The sequence below is a fragment of the Polyergus mexicanus genome, unplaced genomic scaffold, assembly GCF_030449975.1.
Source record: "Polyergus mexicanus isolate NDT 795.1 unplaced genomic scaffold, iyPolMexi1.0 SCAF_6, whole genome shotgun sequence".
Taxonomy (NCBI): Eukaryota; Metazoa; Arthropoda; class Insecta; order Hymenoptera; family Formicidae; genus Polyergus; species Polyergus mexicanus.
The window spans coordinates 2379451-2402017 of record NW_027223326.1 but is presented as its reverse complement, the minus strand read 5'-3'; the positions used below and the strand labels follow the sequence as shown (position 1 = coordinate 2402017).

At 31.3% G+C, this 22567-nt stretch overlaps 1 protein-coding gene across 3 annotated transcripts in view; it reads left to right on the top strand.

The window, feature by feature from the left end:
- Positions 1–7076, top strand: part of Sff (sugar-free frosting) — a 30996-nt gene extending 23920 nt beyond the window's left edge. Inside the window, exons 13-14 of one of the 3 annotated variants that reach the window (XM_070297013.1) lie at positions 1060–1289; positions 6251–7076. In XM_070297013.1, the coding sequence (XP_070153114.1) occupies positions 1060–1289; positions 6251–6475 (455 nt within the window). In that variant the 3' untranslated portion in view covers positions 6476–7076. The remainder of the gene's footprint in view (positions 1–1059; positions 1290–6250) is intronic. The other 2 variants (XM_070297015.1, XM_070297016.1) reach the window with 2 other exon arrangements.
- The last annotated feature ends 15491 nt before the right edge of the window (positions 7077–22567 follow it).

The following is a 22567-nucleotide window of genomic DNA, read 5'->3' as shown; positions in this document are numbered from 1 at the left end:
TGCGCCTGGCTAAAGGTTGGCGCTGAGATTGACCAGACTTTACTCAATAATAACTCCTTTATTAAGCATTATAACAAAAAAATGAAAGATGACTTTTCGACTCAGTTTGGTCTGCTCTATCTGCACACGAGTATTGTACCAAATGATTTGGGATAGCCTGTATATACAAAAGCTATTCGGAAAACGATCTTCAGTAGGTTTGCAAAATGAGACAAGAAACAAAAAAACATTTTATTATTTACAAAAACTACTTACATATATACATTATTTTTTTGACATAATTGCCATCCGAATTGAGGCATTTATCGTAACATGGCACAAGTTTTTGTATGCCCTCATCAAGATACAGTGTAACCAAACTAGAATCCAATTCCTAGTATTGCTCATTAACTCCTCGTTACTCTTGAATTGCTGCATTTCTAGCCATACTTTCATGCGTGTGAACAGATGAAAATCAGTGCAAAATCCGAGCTGTAGGACGAATGATCGAACTCCCAGGATGGAATCTGATAGTCCATATTGCCAATTGGCCAATTGAACACTAGAACTTTCTGATTGATGCTAGTTACTCTAGGCAGCGGTCGATATGTATGCTATATGCTATCGGGAATGTGTGCTAACGAGACTCTTCTGAACTTTTATTGCATTACTCCAAAAGTTCCGATAGGAGTTTTTCGACTACCCTACAGACCGGATTTTATTTTGCTGCGCACATTGATTTCCGAATAACCCTTGTATAATATATATGTATGTTTTAATCAGTTTGTTTTATATTAAATTTATTCGACACCATCTCAGGTTTTTATAGAAGAAAATATATAACTATAAAGAAAAAATGATGCATATATATAATGTATATTTTTAAGTTTTTCTATAAAGAAAAATAGAGACGAATCAATTCATAAAAAAGAAAGAAAAGGCCAATTGGAGCCTAATTTTCATTCTTTCTTTTTTTAATAATTGATTCGTATCATTTTAGCCTCGGTTTATTAAATTTCTATTATTAAAAATAGAGACTGTCAAATTAAAAGTTATAATGCAATTGATCAACATTAACAGGAAACATTCGAAGATTCAGGCGAGTGTGTGAGCATATTCAGTCCCAAGTGTGTTCGAGAAATGTAGGCATAAGCTTGGGAGGACAAAGTAGAGCTGCACCCCCTAGTCCGAGAGCCGCCAGGAAATTTACTACAGAAATGAGTGAGAGCTCCAGCTGCGGTAGCGACACCAGCGAACGGCTCTTCCTTAGTCCTCATCCAGCTACCAGACAGGTAGTCTGTTTTAACAAGGTAGCGCATCATCTCCATTATCTTTGTCATCATTAACAAAATAATAATATGATTTTCTTAATTACTAAATCATTACCAAAACAAGTTGAAATTATTTTGTTGCGCCAAGTTTTGTAAAACAAAATATAAAATCTTATTTTGTTTAAAAAACCCTGTATATATATATATATATATATATATATATATATACAGAGTGTCCCATTTTAAAAGTTCCACCCTCATAACTTTTCAGGATCAACGTTTGAAGGAAAACGACTCCGATAAAAATTGTAGGGAACAAAAGGGGGCTATCTAATAGTGACCTTGGATTTGACATTAAAGGTCATTTTCAAGGATATTTAAAGGTCAACTTCCGTCTTTTAAATGGAACTCCCTATTTTTCATAGCTCCATATTCTTATAGCTTAACTTGAGAGCTTTCCAAAACACTATAATAAAGTATTTTTTTATTAAGTACTTTTTAAGTTATTTTATATTTTAATCTGACATATTTTGATATAAAAAATTAAATATCTTGTAAAATATTTAGTTTTCGATAATCTTACCGTAATACTTCTATGTACAGAATAATGAGACAAATCAATTAGTATAAAAATTATTGTTCTTAAGAAAATTATTTACAATGTGTTTTTTTAAACAATTATTTGTTTTTTTTGGCACTAATTGATTTGTCTCATTATTCTGTACATAAAAGTATTACAGTAAGATTATCAAAAACTGAATATTTTACAAAATATTTTATTTTTTATATTAAAATATGTCAGATAAAAATATAAAATAATTCAAAAAGTACTTAATGAAAAAATACTTTATTATAGTGTTTTGGAAAGCTCTCGAGATAAGCGACAAGAATATGTAATAAAAAAATAAGGAGTCCCATTTAAAAAACGAAAGTTGACCTTCAAATGACCTTGAAAATGACCTTTAATGTCAAATCCAAGGTCACTATTAGATAGCCCCCTTTGTTCCCTACAACTTTTATAGGAGTCGTTTTCCTTCAAACGTTGATCCTGAAAAGTTATGAGGATGGAACTTTTAAAATAGAACACCCTGTATATATTGTATATATTGTACATATTGGGTGGCCTATTTTAATCCATTCAGTCGAATATCTCAAAAACCAAGCCCGGAAGAGAAAAATGTTTCAAACAAAAGTTGTGTGGCTTCAACTAAATAAAAAATGGCGGTTTCTATTTAAGATTTTAAAGTTGACCTTCACATAACCTTCAAATGATTTTCCAAGGTCAAATCATTGTCACCATCATATGGCCCCCTTGAAACCACACAACTTTTGTTTGAAACATTTTTCTCTTCCGGGCTTGGTTTTTGAGATATTGGACTGGATGGATTAAAATGGGCCACCCAGTATATATATATATATACAGGGTGACCCATTTTAACTTAGGCAGCCAAATAACTCGAAAAATAAGCACACTACGAAAAAATGTTTAGAATCAAAATTTTGTCATTTCGAGGGGGACGTACAATGACGTTAAAATAAGCCCCCCCACCCCTTCCCCTGGATGGTGAGGGGGGCAAGTTTGAAATCTTAAATGGGAACCCCTATTTTTTATTGCATATTCAGAATCTTTGGCTAAAAACACATACAATTTGTCTGAAACATTTTTCTCGATTCATGATAGATGGCGCTGTAATCGACGAAATTCAATTTCTTCGATTTCTCTTACTGAGAACCCATGCTTACGATTCTGCAATAAATTAACAATAAAAATACCACGTTTTCATTGTTAATACTCGAAATTAGTCTTAAAACAAACTTCTCATTATTTTTTATTACTCATTAATTACTTCTCAAGAAACTGCTTTTAGCGTAACCTGCCCTTTAGGCAACTTGAATGGTGCAAAGTACCGAGACATTTTGGACTTTCCATCTGATGGAGTTCCTCTAAGTATCCCTCCAAAATTTTGTCCATTTAGTGTCAAAGTCACAAGTAATTAATGAGTAATAAAAAATAATGAGAAGTTTGTTTTAAGACTAATTTCGAGTATTAACAATGAAAACGTGGTATTTTTATTGTTAATTTATTGCAGAATCGTAAGCATGGGTTCTCAGTAAGAGAAATCGAAGAAATTGAATTTCGTCGATTACAGCGCCATCTATCATGAATCGAGAAAAATGTTTCAGACAAATTGTATGTGTTTTTAGCCAAAGATTCCGAATATGCAATAAAAAATAGGGGTTCCCATTTAAGATTTCAAACTTGCCCCCCCTCACCGCCCAGGGGAAGGGGTGGGGGGGCTCATTTTAACGTCATTGTACGTCCCCCTCGAAATGACAAAATTTTGATTCTAAACATTTTTTCGTAGTGTGCTTATTTTTCGAGTTATTTGGCTGCCTAAGTTAAAATGGGTCACCCTGTATATATATATATATATACAGGGTGTCTGATAAAGATTGTGCCAACGCTCGTGAGCAGATAGAGCACAGTAAACTGAACAGAAAAGTCCTGTAACATTCTTTTCTATAACGTTTAATAAAGAAGTTATTATTGAATAAAGTCTGCCAATCAGCTCCGATCTTTAGCCGCGCGCCTGGTAGTGTGCGTGAGCGCTCCGTCGCTACGGCGACGCACACTACCAGGCGGGCGGCTCACCGACGTGCTAAAAGTCGGCGCTGATTGACCAGACTTTACTCAATAATATCTCCTTTACTAAGCGTTATAGAAAAAATGTTACAGGACTTTTCTGTTCAGTTTACTGTGCTCTATCCTCTCACGAGCGTTGTCACAATCTTTATAGGACACCCTGTATATGCAGGGTGGGGCATTTATATTGAAACACCTAAATATCTAAAAATTAAAGCAAGATAGAAAGAATTTCAGACAAAAGTTGTTAGGTTCTAAGTGAGTTATAAGATGGTGCCATTAGTTTGATCTTGGGTGGAGGCGTTTCGGAGATTTCAATATCAATCTTGTTTTATTTTCTTTACACCAATTGATTTCTCATTTTTTGACCTTAAAATATTAAGGTAACATTATTGCAAAGTAAATAATTTTATGAGATATTTCATAGTTTATGTAAAATTATGTCGAAGTAAAGTAATAAAATAAAGTATAAAGTATCTCGTAAACTATTAAACTTTTGGCCATTATATCCCTATAACTTTTTATGCAGAATATTGCAAAGAATCGATCTATGTAAAAAAATTGGGATGTTTCCATTCAAAAAAACAAGATTGATATTGAAATCTCCGAAGCGCCTCCACCCAAGATCAAACTAATGGCACCGTCTTATGACCCCCTTAGAATTGAACAATTTTTGTCTGAAATATTTCTTTCTATTTTGCTTTATTTTTTAGATATTTAGGTGTCTCAATATAAATGCCCCACCTTGTATATATATGTATATATACAGAGCGTTCCAAAGCACCGTTGGCTGTGTTTTGATTCCGCACTCGGGTTCACCCGATATTATAGTATACGTGACATACTATACAACTATACTATAATATCGGGTGTACCCGGGTGGGGAATCGAAACACAGCACTTGACAATGCTCATGAGCAGGTAGAGCACAGTAAACTGAACAGAAAAGTCCCGTACCATTTTTTTCTATAACACTTAATAAAGGAGTTATTATTAAATAAAATCTGACCAATCAGCGCCGATCTTTAGCCGCACGCCTGCTAGTGTGTGAGCACTCCGTCGCTACAGTGGCGCACACTACCAGGTTAGGTTGGCGAGTGGCTCACCGATGTGCGTCCGGCTAAAAGTCGGCGCGATAGTGTTATATACTCATATTCTTGAATTCAGATATATAAAATATATTCAAAATGTTATATACCCATATTCTTGAATTCAGATTTTTACATATCTGCTACTTTGAATGCGATTTTCGCTATTTTCTCATCATATCATATTGAAACAAAAGTTTGATAATGATCCAGCACATCAAAAAATATAAGAAAATATGTATAAAAAAAATTCCATCGCCACGGCCAAAATCAAGTTACTTTAACCATTGTCCTTTGCCAATCGCTCGAGTTAGACGTAATTAAGCGCTGGGCACCGCAGTTTTTCTGAATTGTGTGCGCTCAATAATATGTTTTATTTTAAACTTCCATAACTTTTATAATTTGAGCATTAAGTATATGAAATTTGAAAATAAAATTTATCCTATTTTTTTGTTATTAAAAGATAAAGTTCATTAAAAATTTATTTTATATTTAGCTCTTTTATGAAAATATTATATAAAAATGCAAAATATATAAGATTATCGATATTTAATGATATAATTATAAAAGGTACTTTTTAATGATGCAATAACGCTCAAAGCAATCAAGTTCATATTCAAGTTATCAAAGCTTGAAAAAGACCAAAAAGTTCGCATATTAGCAATATATGTGAATTTATGTATATAGAACGTTCCAAGGTTTACCCGACAAACTGCGGAAGCATATTCTACAAATGGAAATAAGAAAAAAATATATGAAATTTGGCTAGAGAAATTCTTTATTACAAAGTTATAAGTAAATATTGAAACGGAGCATGAAATATTGTAGATAACCACGGATTTTCCATTGTGTAGATATAGAATATAAAAGATCGTATATGTTTAGTGCAGAATTGTTCCGTTTCAATATTTGCTTATAACTTTGTAATAAAGCATTTTTCTCTAGCCAAACTTCATATAATATTTTTTTTTTATTATCATCTTTAAAATATCCTTCCGCAGTTTGTCGAATAAACTCTGACTCTATACCCTATACATATATGTATCTTCGATAAATGAAGTCTTAAAACAAATACCTGTTATTTTTTGTTTTAGAAATCCAATTATAGCGTTATTGACATTTGACATGCTTACATTAAGCACTTATAGCAATTTAACGCAAAAAGATAGATCTATCCATTCGGTCGTTCAATGAAGACTCATGAAACATATAGACCAATCGGTCGGCAAAATGTTAATTAACATATTGTGGGTGTCTGTCGATTTCAGATCGATTCGGATATTGAGTCGGATACTTCTGTATTTGATGTGAAGTCGCCGACTCGCGAAAACGGTAGAAGAAGCTCGACGTCGACAAATAACAACAATGCCTTACCGGGCGATACAACATCGACATCAGGCAGCTCCCCGAAAGCAGTGCGAAGTAATTCGGAAAGCCAAAACACGCCTGAGAAGAAATGTGTCACCACAATGAGCGGTAACAACATAGCGTGATACTATCAGAATCTTCGCTTCGAATTCCGATCAAGCCTGAAGAACTTGTGGGACAGTGCTCAGAGATTTTGGTGAGATTTCCTCTGACGAACGCTTAGAACGTCTTAACAGGAAAGACGCGTATAAATTTCATTTATACGTCATTGCAACATAGAAGATTGAGGTCTAACATTATATATGAATATTTCCATCAGCAGCATAAATGAGAAGATCAAGAGGCAACAATGGGAATAGTGCAGTCATTTGTTATGTGAACGAAATTCGAAACATCGAAATCTTTAGTGCGAATTCTATATTTACTTTCCATTTTCGGAATTGAGACATGTTTGATTATGTTTCGAGAAATATATGCATGAAATTTTTTTTGAGCAACTCGAATCTAAATCATATATAGAAGTTAAAATACAATATATTAAATGTAGATCTCATACTGTTCTGTTCATAAAATAAATAACTTTCCGCGAAAGAGATATTATTTCCAAATTGCCTCCAGGTAAAATTAGTATGAATAAAATCAGTGGTGTATATGTTAATAAACAAGCCTACATGGTATGACACACATGAAGAATCACACGAAGAAAGGGATTCAGGAAATGAAGTGTAAAGTATATTAAAGAGATGTATTTGTTATAAGTAGAGAGCGAGACTCTTAATTGCAATGATATGACATTAGTATTGTTTTTTTTTACATTAGATATTTTTGCAAAATAGCATTTTTCTGTACAATAATCGCTGATTTTCGTTTGTTAAAGTTATAAATGATGTTTTTGCATCAGGCATGTTTTATTCGTTAGCTAGAAAAATTACAAATGCCGTTGTTCGGAATACGTTATTGTTATTTTGATAAATTATAAATTATATTATGCAGATTATAATTTCTGCTCATTTATATTTTATTATTATATAAGTTATTATATAATCTTTTTGAGTGATTTTATAATTTTGTTATATCAATCTCTCCTCAAAGCAATTTAGCTAAATTCATATCAAATGCATTCTCACATCCATTGAAAAATATGAACCCGGTACGATCGAGCGCAAAGACTGCGCGCCGAGAGATTTTTTCCACGCACGATGAAAAAAAAGAGCAAATTTTCACATAAACACTAAAAAATATTAATAATAAATACAAACATCAATCTCATATTATTATGCGCGAGAAAAAATAGATATGTATCATATATACAGAGTATCTCAAAGTCGGCACATCACCTGCTAATGACAAATTCTCGAAATCATTTTTTTTGGTAAAAATGTCGAGGAGGTCATCATTTTTTGTAAATTTCCAATTTTTACCATTATACAGTCTTATAAATAAGCATTAAATTAAAATTCTATTAAAGTAAATTCCAGGTAAACTCCTAAAAAATTGAGTAAAAAGTGTAGTTTTATTAATCTTTTAGCACCATAAAGTTTAGTTTGCAAAAAATCTTTTTTTTTTTTAATCGCTTATAACTCGGAAATTATTGATGCCTTGACATTTTCGCCGAGGAAAAATTGTTTTCAAATCCCAAGAATCTGTTATTAACAAATGATGCGATGGAAAGTCTTGTATATACAATGTATATGTAGAGTGTCACCCCTTATATATAGTTAAAGAAGGTTAAACTGAATAGAAAAGTCCTCTACCGTTTAGACATCTTCGCAATAATTAATGAGAAATTAATTAAAAAAGATTGACCAGTGCGAGTATTCGATACAAGTAGCGCGCGTCGCGAAAAGACCTACTGTGATGTAGTTTCTAGGCGCGCAACGAAACGGGGAGGGAGAGGAGCACTCTATGATCATAATCACAGATATATAGAATAGACCGGCTCCACTGTCGTGAGAGGCAGTATGGAACATATAAAGGACAGCAATCCCCACTACTATTTCTATCTTTGCTTGAGTAAAAGTAGTAGGGATAAAACCGAATGAGAGAAATATGTGCATAAAATGAAGCATTTGCTCGCTTTGTCTTCAAATTCTTCTATCAGTCCCCACTATGCATTAAGAAAAGAGACAGAATGCTATTTTTGTCCTTCATATATCCTGTCCTTTACGCTACCTTCATAACAAGAGTAGATCTATCCTAAATGTCTTATAATCGTTGCTATCTATGGAGCACTCCCCTCCCTCCTCTCCGCTGCATCGCGTGCCTAGTAATCACATCACAATGAGCTGTCCTTTCTCGCCACGCGCTAATACTAGCGCGCATTGGTTGATTTTTTTAAATTTATTTCTCATTAATTATTGTAAAGGTCGCAAAACGGTAGAAGATTCTATTCAACTTAACTTTCTTTACCCGCATACGAGAAGTGATATAGTTATTATTGGACATATATATCTACATATATTGTGTATATATAGTTCCTCGCAAAAAAAAAGAATATTAATTCGATGAAGATATTTGAAACCTATCATAAAATAATTAAAAACACATTGATTAATATAATTCGTATAAAAAGAAAGAAACACATGTATACACACGCATACATATACGTATGTATGTAGGCATGTATGTATGTTGATATGTATGCATGTTGTGTATATATGTCATATGTATGTATGTAGGTATGTATACATATATGTCAATATGTATGCGTGTGTATATATATCCATATGTATGTATGTATGCATGTATATATGTATGTATGTATGCATCTATATATGTATTTATGATGTATATATATATATATATATATATATATATATATATGTACATATGTATGTATAGATGTATGTTGCATATACATATACAAGGTATATGTGAGTGTATATATTAATATATAAGTGCCGTTTAAAATAACTATTAAACGAAAAGATAAAAAAGAAAATTTGAGATAAATGATCACAAGAGTAAATTTGGTTTGGTATACTAACATATGCATCAATGATTGCCTTCTTTATGCTTTTTATAGTAAGTATCGTAAGAGTATGAATCCATGCAGCGGATTAGCGAGCGTAATGAAAACTGCAGAATGCTCGCGATTGGTTCCCTTCTCGTTCCGCGTTACGCTATTCCACTGCATGGGTTCGCACCCTAAGTCCTCTCTCCCTCCCTCCTCTCTTTTTCTCTTTTTTTTTAACCTCTTTCTTCCCACTCTTCCCCTCCCTCCCCCTTGCCGCTCCCTTTCCCCTCCCTCTCTCCGTAACAAATATATATATCAAATTAAATGGTTCAAACTGAACTCTATTGTGAGCATAGTGATTGGTTCCAAAAGCTATCTGTGTTAACGAACGAAGAGGTATATATAATTTTTTGATAATAATGTGTATATTTTGATACGATAAAAATCGTAGCGCTATTTGATACGAATACAACAATGATGATATGATATAATATAAATATTTTACATATTATATGAGTTTTATCGACTTGAAATATCGCGGGCAACGTCTACCTTTTTACTTTCTGCCCTGCGTTATGGCCAACTTCAGACTCGTGCACTAGAGATTGACACATAGACCACGTTTACACCTAGCATTTAGGCCGTGGCCTATACCTTAAATTCGACCTAAATTATTTAGGCCGCCTGCTGTAAACACTTGACAGGCGACTCGACCTGGCTTCAGGTCAGGCTTCGTATTTTAATGACCTAACTTGAAATAGGCCGCCTGCTTTTCCGGTGTAAACGCGCGATCAATCGCAATGCGATCTAAAAGCTTATTTGCTCGCTTGTTTTGTTGAGCTGTCAAATCAAATGATAGCTGTCAAGGTTAAACCGGCGAATTGGACTAAGTGCGATCCTGTCAATTTTTACGTCTTTTTTTGTGTAAACGGTTGATGATTAGATCTACTTTGTGTCACGATATAGGTCAGGCCGCTGAATGTAAACGTGGTCATAGTATATCTAGACTGAGCGTTTGCCTTTATTTAAGAAGTGGGGGATAAAGATGCACGTAGAAAAGGACATACTCTGTTTCGTATCTCTTGCGTTCTCTCTCGCTCGCACGTAGCATAGCGTTCTCTTTCGCTATGCTATATGCGAGTGAGAGAGAGCGCAAGGGGCACGGAACAGAGTATTTCCTTTTCTACGTGCACCTTGGCCCTCACTTCTCAACACTCGGTCTAGATATACTATGTCTATGGTCTAGATATACTATGTTTATGGATTGACATATATCATGTTGTCATTTGATCATAATACTTAATCCGAAGTTGACCATATCGCAAAATGAAAAAGTAGACGTCGCCGCAATATTTTAAGTTGATAAAACGTGTATAATATGTAAAATACTTACATTATATCATACATCGTTGTATTCGTTTCAAATAGCGCTACAACTTTCTTTGTATCGAAAAATTCACATTTATTATAAAACAAACTAAATTGTGCAAATTAGAAACTTGCACATTGCTTCCTCATCATTTTATCTCACAAAGTTTAAGCTCCTTTAAATATGCGGATTTTTCAATTTTTGCTTCCTCATAGAGGAAGCTTTGTGAGCGAAATAAGAAGATAAAGAAACAATCACCGATCCTCACTAAATTTAATACCAATCATCCTTTAATGATACTCTATTTATGTAAAAAAATTTAACCCGATATTTCAAGATTTGCGAAAGTTACAACGTGTACAGATATTTCTTAAAAAATTCAAAATTTTATAAAAATGAACCCTTTCACCGATTCTCATCAAATTCAATACCAACCATCCTTTAATAATAATCTATCCATGTAAAAAAATTTGACCCTATATTTTAAAATTTGCGAAAGTTACAATGTATACAAGCATTTTTCAAAAATTCAAAATTTTATAAAAAATGAATCTTTTTACCGATTCGCACCAAATTCAATACCAACCATTCTTTAATAATATTCTATCCGCGTAAAAAAAATTAACTAGATATCTCAGAAATTGCGGAAGTTAGCGATTGCACAACAAATCGCGTACATACATACATACATACATACATACATACATACAAACATTTTTTAAGAATATGATTTTTCGACGTTTTAGAACATTCTGAACACATTGGCATAAAAAACTCAAAAAAAATTTTGTCACGAAAATAAAGCTTTCTCTGTAAGGAAGCAAATATTATGCATACTTCTCCGTTCGTTAACATCGATAGCTTTTGGAAGCAACCACTATGCTCACAATAAAGTTTAGTTTGAATTATTTAATTTGATATATATTTGTTACGGTCTATCTTTTTTAATTTAAAAGATAAAAGAGGGTGGCCACTTTTGGTGGGACACGCTGTATATACAGAATGTTTCGCAATTGATATAACCGAAAAAAGAAGAAGATAATTTTACATAAAAATATAAGTTGAAAATATAGAATAAACTTTTTTCATACAAGGTTCCGTTTTTGAAAAAAAGACTTTTAATATTCGTTAGGTACGTGTACCATATACTTAATTATATCTGGATTCAACAGATCTCACTATCTCTGCACGCATTTGTATTAATAAATATTGTCATAGCAATACTCTTTGATATCAATTCTATTAGAGAATTTATCTTTATCGATAAAAATTCGTCTCAATTCTACTATCAATTTTTGTACATACATACAACAATCGAAAATACTCGGACATAATTTTTACGCTAAATGTGGCGATAATATTTCTGCCGTTAATTAATTATCAATAATTATGATATCGATATCTTCTAATCATTGATATTCCGACAAACAATTTATTGAAAGACCATAAAGCTCGTAAAATATATATATTTTTGGTAAACCTGGATATTAGCGCCGACCTCGCCAATTTCAATGATCTTGACATAATTGTCAAGGACTGATGGCTCTGAGCAACTTACAAAAAATTTTAGCCGTCGCTTGTTATTTATAAAGTTATTAACAATTAAATGATGTGATAAGAACACATATTAAACGCAATAATCTGAACTTTTCCATGTATGAGTGTTATATATTTAAATTATTAATTGTATATTTAAGTAATTGTATAGGCGGGGGAGAGACTTTAGGATTAAACCAAATTTTAATTTTAAATCGGGAATAGGTTTGGATTAGGTTATATCTTCTGGAAGTGGACCCCCGTAGGGGGGGAGAGGCGGAACCCACTGTATCTATGCATATACTTTACAACACGAAGCAAGGTCTGTCCCACAATTCTTATGTAAGGTGTGTGGGCTGCGAAATATATGCAATCTTATGTCGCAAGCATCGATCGGTCACTATCTTCAATTGTTAATAACTTTATAATAAACAACGAGCGATGGCTAAAATTTTTTGCAAGTTACTCAGAGCCATACATATTGACAACATATGTCATTAAAATGTGAAATCGGCATTAATATCCAGATTTACTATTTTTTAAATCATTTTGTTGACATGATAATCGATTTCATCAAAAAATCAGAAATGTAAAAAAAATATACAGATTTAAATATATAAAAAAACATGCTATATATATCAAGATATTTGTTCTTTAACGTGAAGAGCGCAAGAGTGTATAAGCAACATTTCGAACATTTTTGAAATTAATAAAATAATATTCTTGAAAAGAAATTTTATTTTGTCTTATTGTATATCCTCAAAATTATTGATATGCTTATAAAAACAATATAGGGATAGCGTAGCGATTTCAGATTTGTTGAATTCAGATTTCATAAAATGCATATGTACTTGACAAGTATCCAAAATTGTCTTCTTTTTTTCAGAAACAAAACTTTGTTTGAAAAATATTTATTTTATATTTTCAATTCATTTTTTATGTAGAATCTCTTTCTTTCCGATTATACAAAATAGTTAAAGGATACAATATAGAATATATATATATATACAGGATGTAACTAAACAAACGCATATAGACAATACTATCAGGTACAGAACAATCCAAATCGAAAAGTTCTGAAGCATTTTTTGATCTGAGTTTTCTTTTCGATGTTATATGATGTTAAAGTTAACTAATCAGCGTATGTCTACAACGAAAAACAAAGAAGGTACAACGGGGATCGGAGTAGCGAGACGGCTTTCTGCTGTATAGACAGACGCTGATTAGCTAACTTTAACATCATATAACAACGAAAAGAAAGCTCAGATCAAAGATGGTTCAGAACTTTTCGATTTGGATTGTTGTTCTGTATCTGATATTGTATCTAATATTGTCCATATGCGTTTATTTAGTTACACCCTGTATATATAGGGGAAAGTAGGGTAAAAACGGGTAGGCGAATCAAACCGAGTACCTTCTTTGTGATAAGTGCTATTATCTTTGGCTAACTGTTATTAGTTGTAGATTGCTGCCATCATTATTTTGAGATGAACTGTGCCCACGTGCACATGATATTTCTTTTTTGAAAGAAGTTTAAAATTTTGGAGCCAAAAAAGATCAATATTAGGGAAACAAACGAGTCATTATCAACTTTTTCTAGAGAGCATTTGCTTCGACGCAGCATTGCTTTCTGTACATTATAGAGAATATATCGCCTTAGTTTTGATCGTCACTTTGTACGCCGGAATATACAGCCACCGTATTTGTTATTTTCTTCGTGTTGCGACAAAACCGGGTACCTACACATTTCATGTTACGAATAGAGAAAAAAACTGTTATCCTGACTTTGTCTTTCTACAAAAAGCAGTTGGCAACGAAAACTACCATTCAGAAAAGGAAACCACTAAAAATAAGTTTTTTAAGATCTCTAAAGTTAAAAAATTAATAAGAAAGTTCTGCAGCAATGTGCAAACAAGAGAATATCTTCATTTGTGATTTTTGTCAATAAAACACATCTTTGTATTGTATTTTGATTAAAATAAATCTAAATTTTGTAATTGCACGGTATTTTAAATGTTTTCAAATGGGCACCCGGTTTTACTCTACCGGTAGGGCAAAACGGGATATTTTACTTCTCCAAAAAATCTTGTTATTCTTGGTAACCAAATTTTTTTTCAGCAACTAGCCTCATTTTCTCGTAGTTTAAAGTCCACTAAAGACTACTAACGGTCAACAAAATTCTTTTTACTCTTTGATTTTTTATAAGAAGACGAATCCAAAAAAGTACCCGGTTTTATCCTACTTTCCCCTATATATATATATATATATATATATGCAATGATTTAAGAATTATACTTTTTTTTATGAGAAATATTATATACAGGATATTACTTATAGACCACCCACTAAGTACATAGCATTATTCCTTACCAAAAAATGAGTCCAAAAGTCCTAAATCATTTTTTTCTATAATATTTAATAAAGGAGTAATTATTGAGTACCTGGTAGTGTGTGAGCACACACGCGCAGCTCACCAACGTGCGCGCGACTAAAGATCGGCGCTGTTTGGCTTGACTTTACTCAATAATTACTTTTATTGAGTATTATAGAAAAATATGATTTTTAAAAATAGGACTTTTCGACTCATTTTTTGATACAGAACAACATTATGTACTTAGTAAGCGGTCTTTAAGTGATATCTTGTATATATACATACACTATTAAAAAAAAAAAGGAACACTCCATACATTAAAAATTCTCAAGAACCATTGAAGCTCGACGGAAAATCATCGTAGACAAAAAAATATGTTGAAGCATAAAGTTGAAATTAAAACAAGTTTGAAGTTGATACTTTACACTTCAAAATGCTTTTTTAAATTTTTTGTCTGCAATGATTTTTCATCAAGTATCTCTAAAAAATTCAATTTTAATTTCAAAATCGTGTAACTTGGTCAAAAATATTATTAAAAAATTTTAAAAAAGACTTTATATAGGCAAAATGTTATAGTTTATCGAACTTGACTTAAATTTTTTCAGAACAATTTTATCAAGCTGCAGAGTGTCAATCATACGTAATTTTAACAATGTGTTCTTTTTTTAAAGCACAGAATAGGGAAAACAAAAAAAATTTAATTATTGATAACACGTTAAAGTTGAAATTTCAAGCACTCAATATGCTTTTTTAATTTTTTGTCTACGATGATTTTTCGCCGAGTTTGAGCGGTTTGAAAAATAGCCCAATTTTTAGCACATGAATATTGTATCCTATTTTTTTTTAATAGTATATAATATTTAATAATTAATATTTTTGGTAAATATGCATAAAAGGTTACACTCCATCGATTTTATCGCTACTTAAATATGTTGTAGGGGAGGTTCTTCTGAGTGATTCGCCGTAAGAAAAAAGTGGGGGAAAGCATTCGTTTAGAAGATATGACAAATTAAAGTTTCACAGTTTTAATGCTTTTTCTCGGGAATTATAAAATAATATTAGGAAAAGTGAAGTTTATGTACGTTATATTTGTTGTAGGGTAAGAGCACATAGAAAAAGTTTTTTTACATTCACGGGATAGGTACATGATCATAGATATTTTCTCTTTGCATGGAAGATGGTAAACCCATGTGGAATATTGCTTCGCGTTGTAAAGTATATGCGTGGACACAATGAGTTTCCCCCCCCCCCCTACCCTACGGAAGGGCTTCACTTCCGTAAGATATAACCGAACCCAAACCTATTTCTGATTTAAAACTAAAATTTGGTTTCGATTACGTTATATAATCCATCTATGACCCTATACCTATCTACTAAATGTAAACAAAAACATTTCCTACATCTTTTGCAAGAAATAAAATGTATACAAATATCACTGTTCCTAATTTTATTTTATAATACTTCAAAGAAAGTATTAAAATTGTGAAATTTCAATTTATATCTTCTAAACGAATGCTTTCTCCCACTTTTTTCTTGCAGGGAATTACTCAGAAGAACCATCCCCTACAACATATTTAAATGGCGATAAAATCGGTGAGGTGTAACCTTTTATGCATATTTATCATATTTTTTAATAAATAATTAATATCTAAAAAAAATTACTTGAAATTAATATTTTAAATAATTTCTTTAATATTTAACAAAGAATATTCAGTAACCTTTTCTCCCCCCCCCCTCTCTCTCTCTCTTTCTCTCTCTTGACAATTTGTTTCAAGATCATCAAATCGATAAAAATCATCTCCGATAATTTTTTTCTCCTTATTAAAAGAAAGTTCTTAAGTTTTCAAATGAGATTATACAATTTTTTATATTAATTGATATATCAATTCATTCTGCGTATAAAAGTATTCAAGTAGAATCATCAAAAAATCAAAAGTGTAAAAGATATTTTATGTGCCTGTACCTTTTTAATTCACAGTTTATAAGATATTTTGGTAAATATTGACAAAAGGGGACCCAGCTCCAATGATCTTGATCTTGACATATATTATAGAAGTTACTCTCCTGAGTAACCTTCAAAACAGAAGGTTTTAACCGTCGCTCGTTCTTTATCAAAAAATTATTAACAAATAAAGTTGACAATATAAAAATGTGAATTTAATTTTAAAATTTGAATTTGATAATTATGCAGATATAGGGAGTCGTTCCCGCTTTCGATAATTTTGAAATATGTTATCAGGGTTATCACTTTGAGTAATGTTGTGAAGGTTTCAGCCGGCGCTCGTTATTTATTAAAAAGTTATTAACAAAAAAATTTCCACCAATTATATGTAATTTTCAGATACCAGATACGTCTATGAAATATATTTTTAGCAGATTAATTTATTTATAGTAAATCGAACGTGCGGACGGGAAAGGCTTCCCCTACATCTCTACCCCGAAAAAACTAATCTAATCCAATTCATTTCTTAGAGGTGAAATATTATTCGCGTTGAATAGTTCTTCTACAGGAAAATAATATGTCAACAATTTACACATATCGATGGAGGAGGGGTAGAGCCTCTACTAATACATATGTCGAAGGGTGAATTATTATTTACAATAAAGATTCACTCTCGGACATGAGTTGTGTTAGGTTAGTTTTTTTGGAGGTGAGGGTGCAGGATGGCTTCGATCCTCCCACGCATTTGATTTATTACACATAAATAAATGATTCTGCTAAGATACGCTCTATTAAATGTGCATGGTATCAAAAAAATTACATCTTATTTAGTAAACTTTTTTGTTAATAACTTTTTAATGAACAACGAGGGACGGCTAAAACCTTTTGAGAATTACTCAGGGCGATGATCTTGATAATATATGTCAAGGTCAAGGTCACTGGGGCTGGGTCCCCTTGTCAACATTCACCTTTTTTTTTATACATGTAATTTTACATATGTAATGTGCAATTACATTCTTTTTTAAATGCAGATATGTGTTTTTTTACATCAATCAATTTATCTCATTTTATTCTATATATACAAATATTAAGAATCATTATTGAAAAATAAATCATTCTACAAAATATTTAATTTGTCACACAATACATATAACACAAAATAAATTATAAAAATCTCTGAAACTATTGATATTTTAGTGATCTTATTTTTATATACTTTTTTATATGCAGAGTAATTAAAAAAATCGATTCATGTAAAAATATTATCTACATCTATATTATATTATAAAGAAGTAAAGTTTGTTTGTTTGTTCCATTGTTTGGGATAATCTCAGAATCTATTGAACCAATTGGAAAAAATCTTTCATGGATGAATAGCTAAGATTTTCCTATATAATATAGACTATATTTCAGTAAAGAAGAACATGCGTGAAATCGGAAAAAAATACGTCGTTTATGCTCTATATTTTAATTTAACATAAAAACTACACAATCGATTTTGATGAAACTTTCATCAGTACGTTTCTAGACATCTCAGGAGTTTCTAAAGATATGAATCATAATTGACCCATATTTGCCCTTTTTCATGACATACCGATATTGAGCGAGCTTCGAGAAAAGAATCAGCTAATATTGTATATTATGTCATTGCATTAAAAACAAGTTAAATTTACTATTTTAATAAAAAAAGGTTTGAAAGAGAGAGAGGCATTCTTCTATTGTAATTTATTATTTGTTCAAAACATACGTAAACAGATACAGTTTTATATCAATATTTGTTTATCAGTTTACATTAAATGTCTAAAAGTATATATTATAATGAGTTTGTATGTGTGTGTATATATATGTATATAGTTTTAAAAAAATTAGGATATATCTTTTGAATAAAACTGTATAAAAGATAATAAACCTCCGCTTTTAACGCTACTTAAATATACAGGATGTAACAGAGTGCTCGTATTAGCAATTTTTTGAAGAAACAACGCATTTTCGTGAAAAATGTTTCATGCAGAAGTTGTAGAGCTCTAAGTGGCGCATTATATAAAAATATTAGTATGACCTTGAATAGCACCGTCAAGGTCATATAAAGATCATTTTGAATTTTTCAAATGGAACCTCCTATTTTTCATTACATATTCTTGTAGCTTACTTCGCGAGCTTTCCAAAACATTATAACAAAATATTTTTTCTTTACGTACTTTCCGAGTTATTTTATATTTTAATTTAATATATTTTGATATAAAAAATTAAATATCTCGTAAAGTATTTAGTTTACGATAATCTTATCATAATATTTTTATGTACAAAATAATGAGACAAATCCATTAGTATAAAAAAATAATCGTTTTTGAAAAAATTATTTACAATGTATTTTTTTAAACAATTATTTGTTTTTTATTGTACTAATTGATTTGTCTCATTATTTTGTACATAAAAATATTATGATAAGATTATCGAAAACTAAATACTTTACGAGATATTTAATTTTTTATATCAAAATATATTAAATTAAAATATAAAATAACTCGGAAAGTACTTAAAGAAAAAATATTTTGTTATAATGTTTTGGAAAGCTCGCGAAGTAAGCTACAAGAATATGTAATGAAAAATAGGAGGTTCCATTTGAAGAATTCAAAATGACCTTTATATGACCTTGACGGTGCTATTCAAGGTCATACTAATATTATTATATAATGCGCCACTTAGAGCTCTACAACTTTTGCATGAAACCTTTTTCACGAAAATGCGTTGTTTTCTAAAAAAAACTGCTGATACGTGCGTTCTGTTACACCCTGTATAGAGGAGATTCTTTTAAGTAATTTCCCGCAAGAAATAAGTGAGGGACGACATTGGTTTAAGAACTATAACCAATTAAATTTTTACAGTTTTAATGCTTTTTCTTATATTATAAAGTAATATTAAGAAAAGTGAAGTTTGTATACCTTGTATTTGTTGTAGAGCAGTCGTGAAAAAAGTATTTGTTTACATTTACGGGATAGGTACACAATCGTGAGTATTTTATCAATAATGTGTTTCACCTATTTCTCGCAGTTCGTTAACAGCTTTCAACATGCAATTACATGAATTTGTGACTCTTGTCTTGAAAAATATTATTTATTGGATGCGTGAGCGGGGGAGAGGCAAAGCTCTTCTTGCGCCCCCCACCTTGAAAAAAATCTAACTTAACCCAACTTTACTTTTAAAATTGAAAATATGTTTGGGCTAGGTTAGAATTTTTTCGGGATAGAGGTGCAGGGAGAGAGGCAGAGCCCTTCCCCTATCCAAGTATAAATGTCATATACAATTTTGTTCAATAAAAAAATAACAAATTATATAGCATACATATACTTCAATGTCAAACTGCAATTTATTATATCTTCTAAACCAATGCTCTGTCCCCCACTTATTTCTTGCGGAGAATTACTCACCAGAAGAATCTCCCCTACAATATATTCAAATGGCGATCAGAGGTATGTTATTTTTTATGCAGTTTTACTAAATCTTGTATACGTATGTAATACTCATCCAGATAAACACACACACACACACACACACACACACACACACAAAGAATTGTCAATATTATTGATTAATTGAAAATATTCTGGACCATAAATCATATTTATTGCAAAGTTAAATATATTTTTGCATATATATTAAAAAAATGTATATTTTCTAATAGTTTTGTATAAAGATATTTGTTTATTATAATTGTACTGACTGATTACTAACAAAGAAAACATAATACAAAAGTAACTTATAAACTCGGAAATGCTTGGTTTATAAAATCATATATTTACTAACAACTGTTTGTTTATTTTGATGAGTACTACATGCATGTATGTGAAATTTGTATCATGAACTCATAAACACTACACATACACACACACACACACACACACACACACACACACACACACACACACACACACACACACACATATATATATATATATATATATATATATATAAACAAATACACATACACACACGCATACGTGCAGTGCGTGTGTACATATTATGTGCATGTATATATATTAGGGCTCGTGAAAACCGATTAATTCGATTAACCATTTAACTGGTTAAAAACGAACTTACTGGTTAAAATCGGTTAACGGGTAATCGGTTAGAGTGATTACTATTATTCGATTAATCTTTAAATCTGTTAATCATTTAATCGATTATTCCAGTTAATTAAGAAACAGTTGGTCTTCTTTCCGGAACAAAATACTTTTTTTATTCTGTGGTCCTGTGTAATTAATCAATTTCAGCAATCGGTTAACCGAGATCGTATTAACCGATTAATCGGAATCGTATTAACCGATTAACCGTTTAGTCGAATATTTTAAACGTATTTTTTGGTTTCAACCGATTAACCGATTTTCAATTAACCGACTAATCGGTTACAATCACGAGCCCTAGTATATATAGAGAAAAAAAGCAGTGAAAACTCTGCATTTTCCTAAGTCGAGTAAGTAGTTATTATTAGATTATTCTCAGTAAAGATATTGTATAAATGTACAAACCCCTTCCCAATAATCTTAACTTTGACATATGTTGTCAAGGTCATAACCCTGAGTAACATCTAAAAATCATTCGTTGTTTTAGTCATCAACTTTCTAATAAACAACGAGTGATGGCTAAAACCTTCTGGATGTTACTCAGGATTATGGTCTTGATAACAGATGCCAAGATCAAAGTCATTGGAAGAGGGTCCATACATCTATATCTATATCGATTATTCTTCACACAGACATATCTTGAGATTATCCCTATCGACTTCTTAGTGAGAAATGATATAAGATGTATCATAAATACACGTTAAGCACTGTTTTTAAGCGAATATTTATTACATAAGACTACATCGTGATAAATGTTTACATGAAGAGAAAAAAAAGTTAAATATATAAAATATAACGAATGAAATAGCGAGCGTTGAACGCCTGATTATTCTCGAAACCAGTATCTTGAAGTTCATCGATTTTCGAGAATGCGATGCATGTACTTTAAAAAAAGGATTATTCTTGAAGATAATTCTTAATAGCATCGCGATTTTTAAAATTCTTATTAATTACGATTAGTTTATATAATAAGCGAGATATCGAATATGTATAATATAAATGTTCACACGCGAATCAAAATTATGATTCTTTTTTAGTGAGCGTTGGATTCTCCGATAGGTTCTCGCTTTAGATATTACCTACTTATATAACGCGCATATGGCGACTCGTTCCTATATAAATATTCGAATAAATGTCTGTAAGCTATCTTTACAATCGATAAGTAATACAAAAGAAGAGAATTAGCAATTTTCATTTTTCGTTGCAAGTAATAAAATTTTGCGGGATATAAAGCTCGGCGGTGTTTCTCAACTAAAGTTCAGCTAAAGATAAACATACGTTAATATTCCGCATCCTCAAGCAGATATATGTAGTATTGTAAAAAAAATAGCAGGATGTATCAAAAATATTGTTATAATGAAAAAATCGAGTATAAAATTTTATAAAATCGTTAACCCTTAACTCTATAATTTTTATATTTTGTGCCTCCATTTGTAAATGTATAAATATTTAATATATATTTAAAAAATTGAAAGGGTTAACGAGAAGAAGAAATTATCTATTAAGATTTATCCAGACATATTTGCATAATCGCACAATGCATATGCATAGAGAAATCAATCGAACGGATGTCTAATATAAAAACTGCTATATTATATTTTTAATATTGGACGCATGAATGATTGAGTTTCTCTGTGTATATATACCATTATATACCATTATACAAGTTTATATAGACGCCTTTATTTATACGTACGTATAATGCGCACACTAATTTTACACAAATACAATGTATAATATTTTCGTTTCTCTTTGTCGCTTTCCGGAAATCAATTTCCAATTATTGCCTTTAATCGTCGTAGAAATAAATCATTAGATATTGTTAAAAAGAGAGCGAGTTTTAGCGTTAATAGTTAAGTATTAAATGCACAAAGTTCGAATAACTTATAAATGAGTTTATTGCGTTATTAGTCGTATGATAA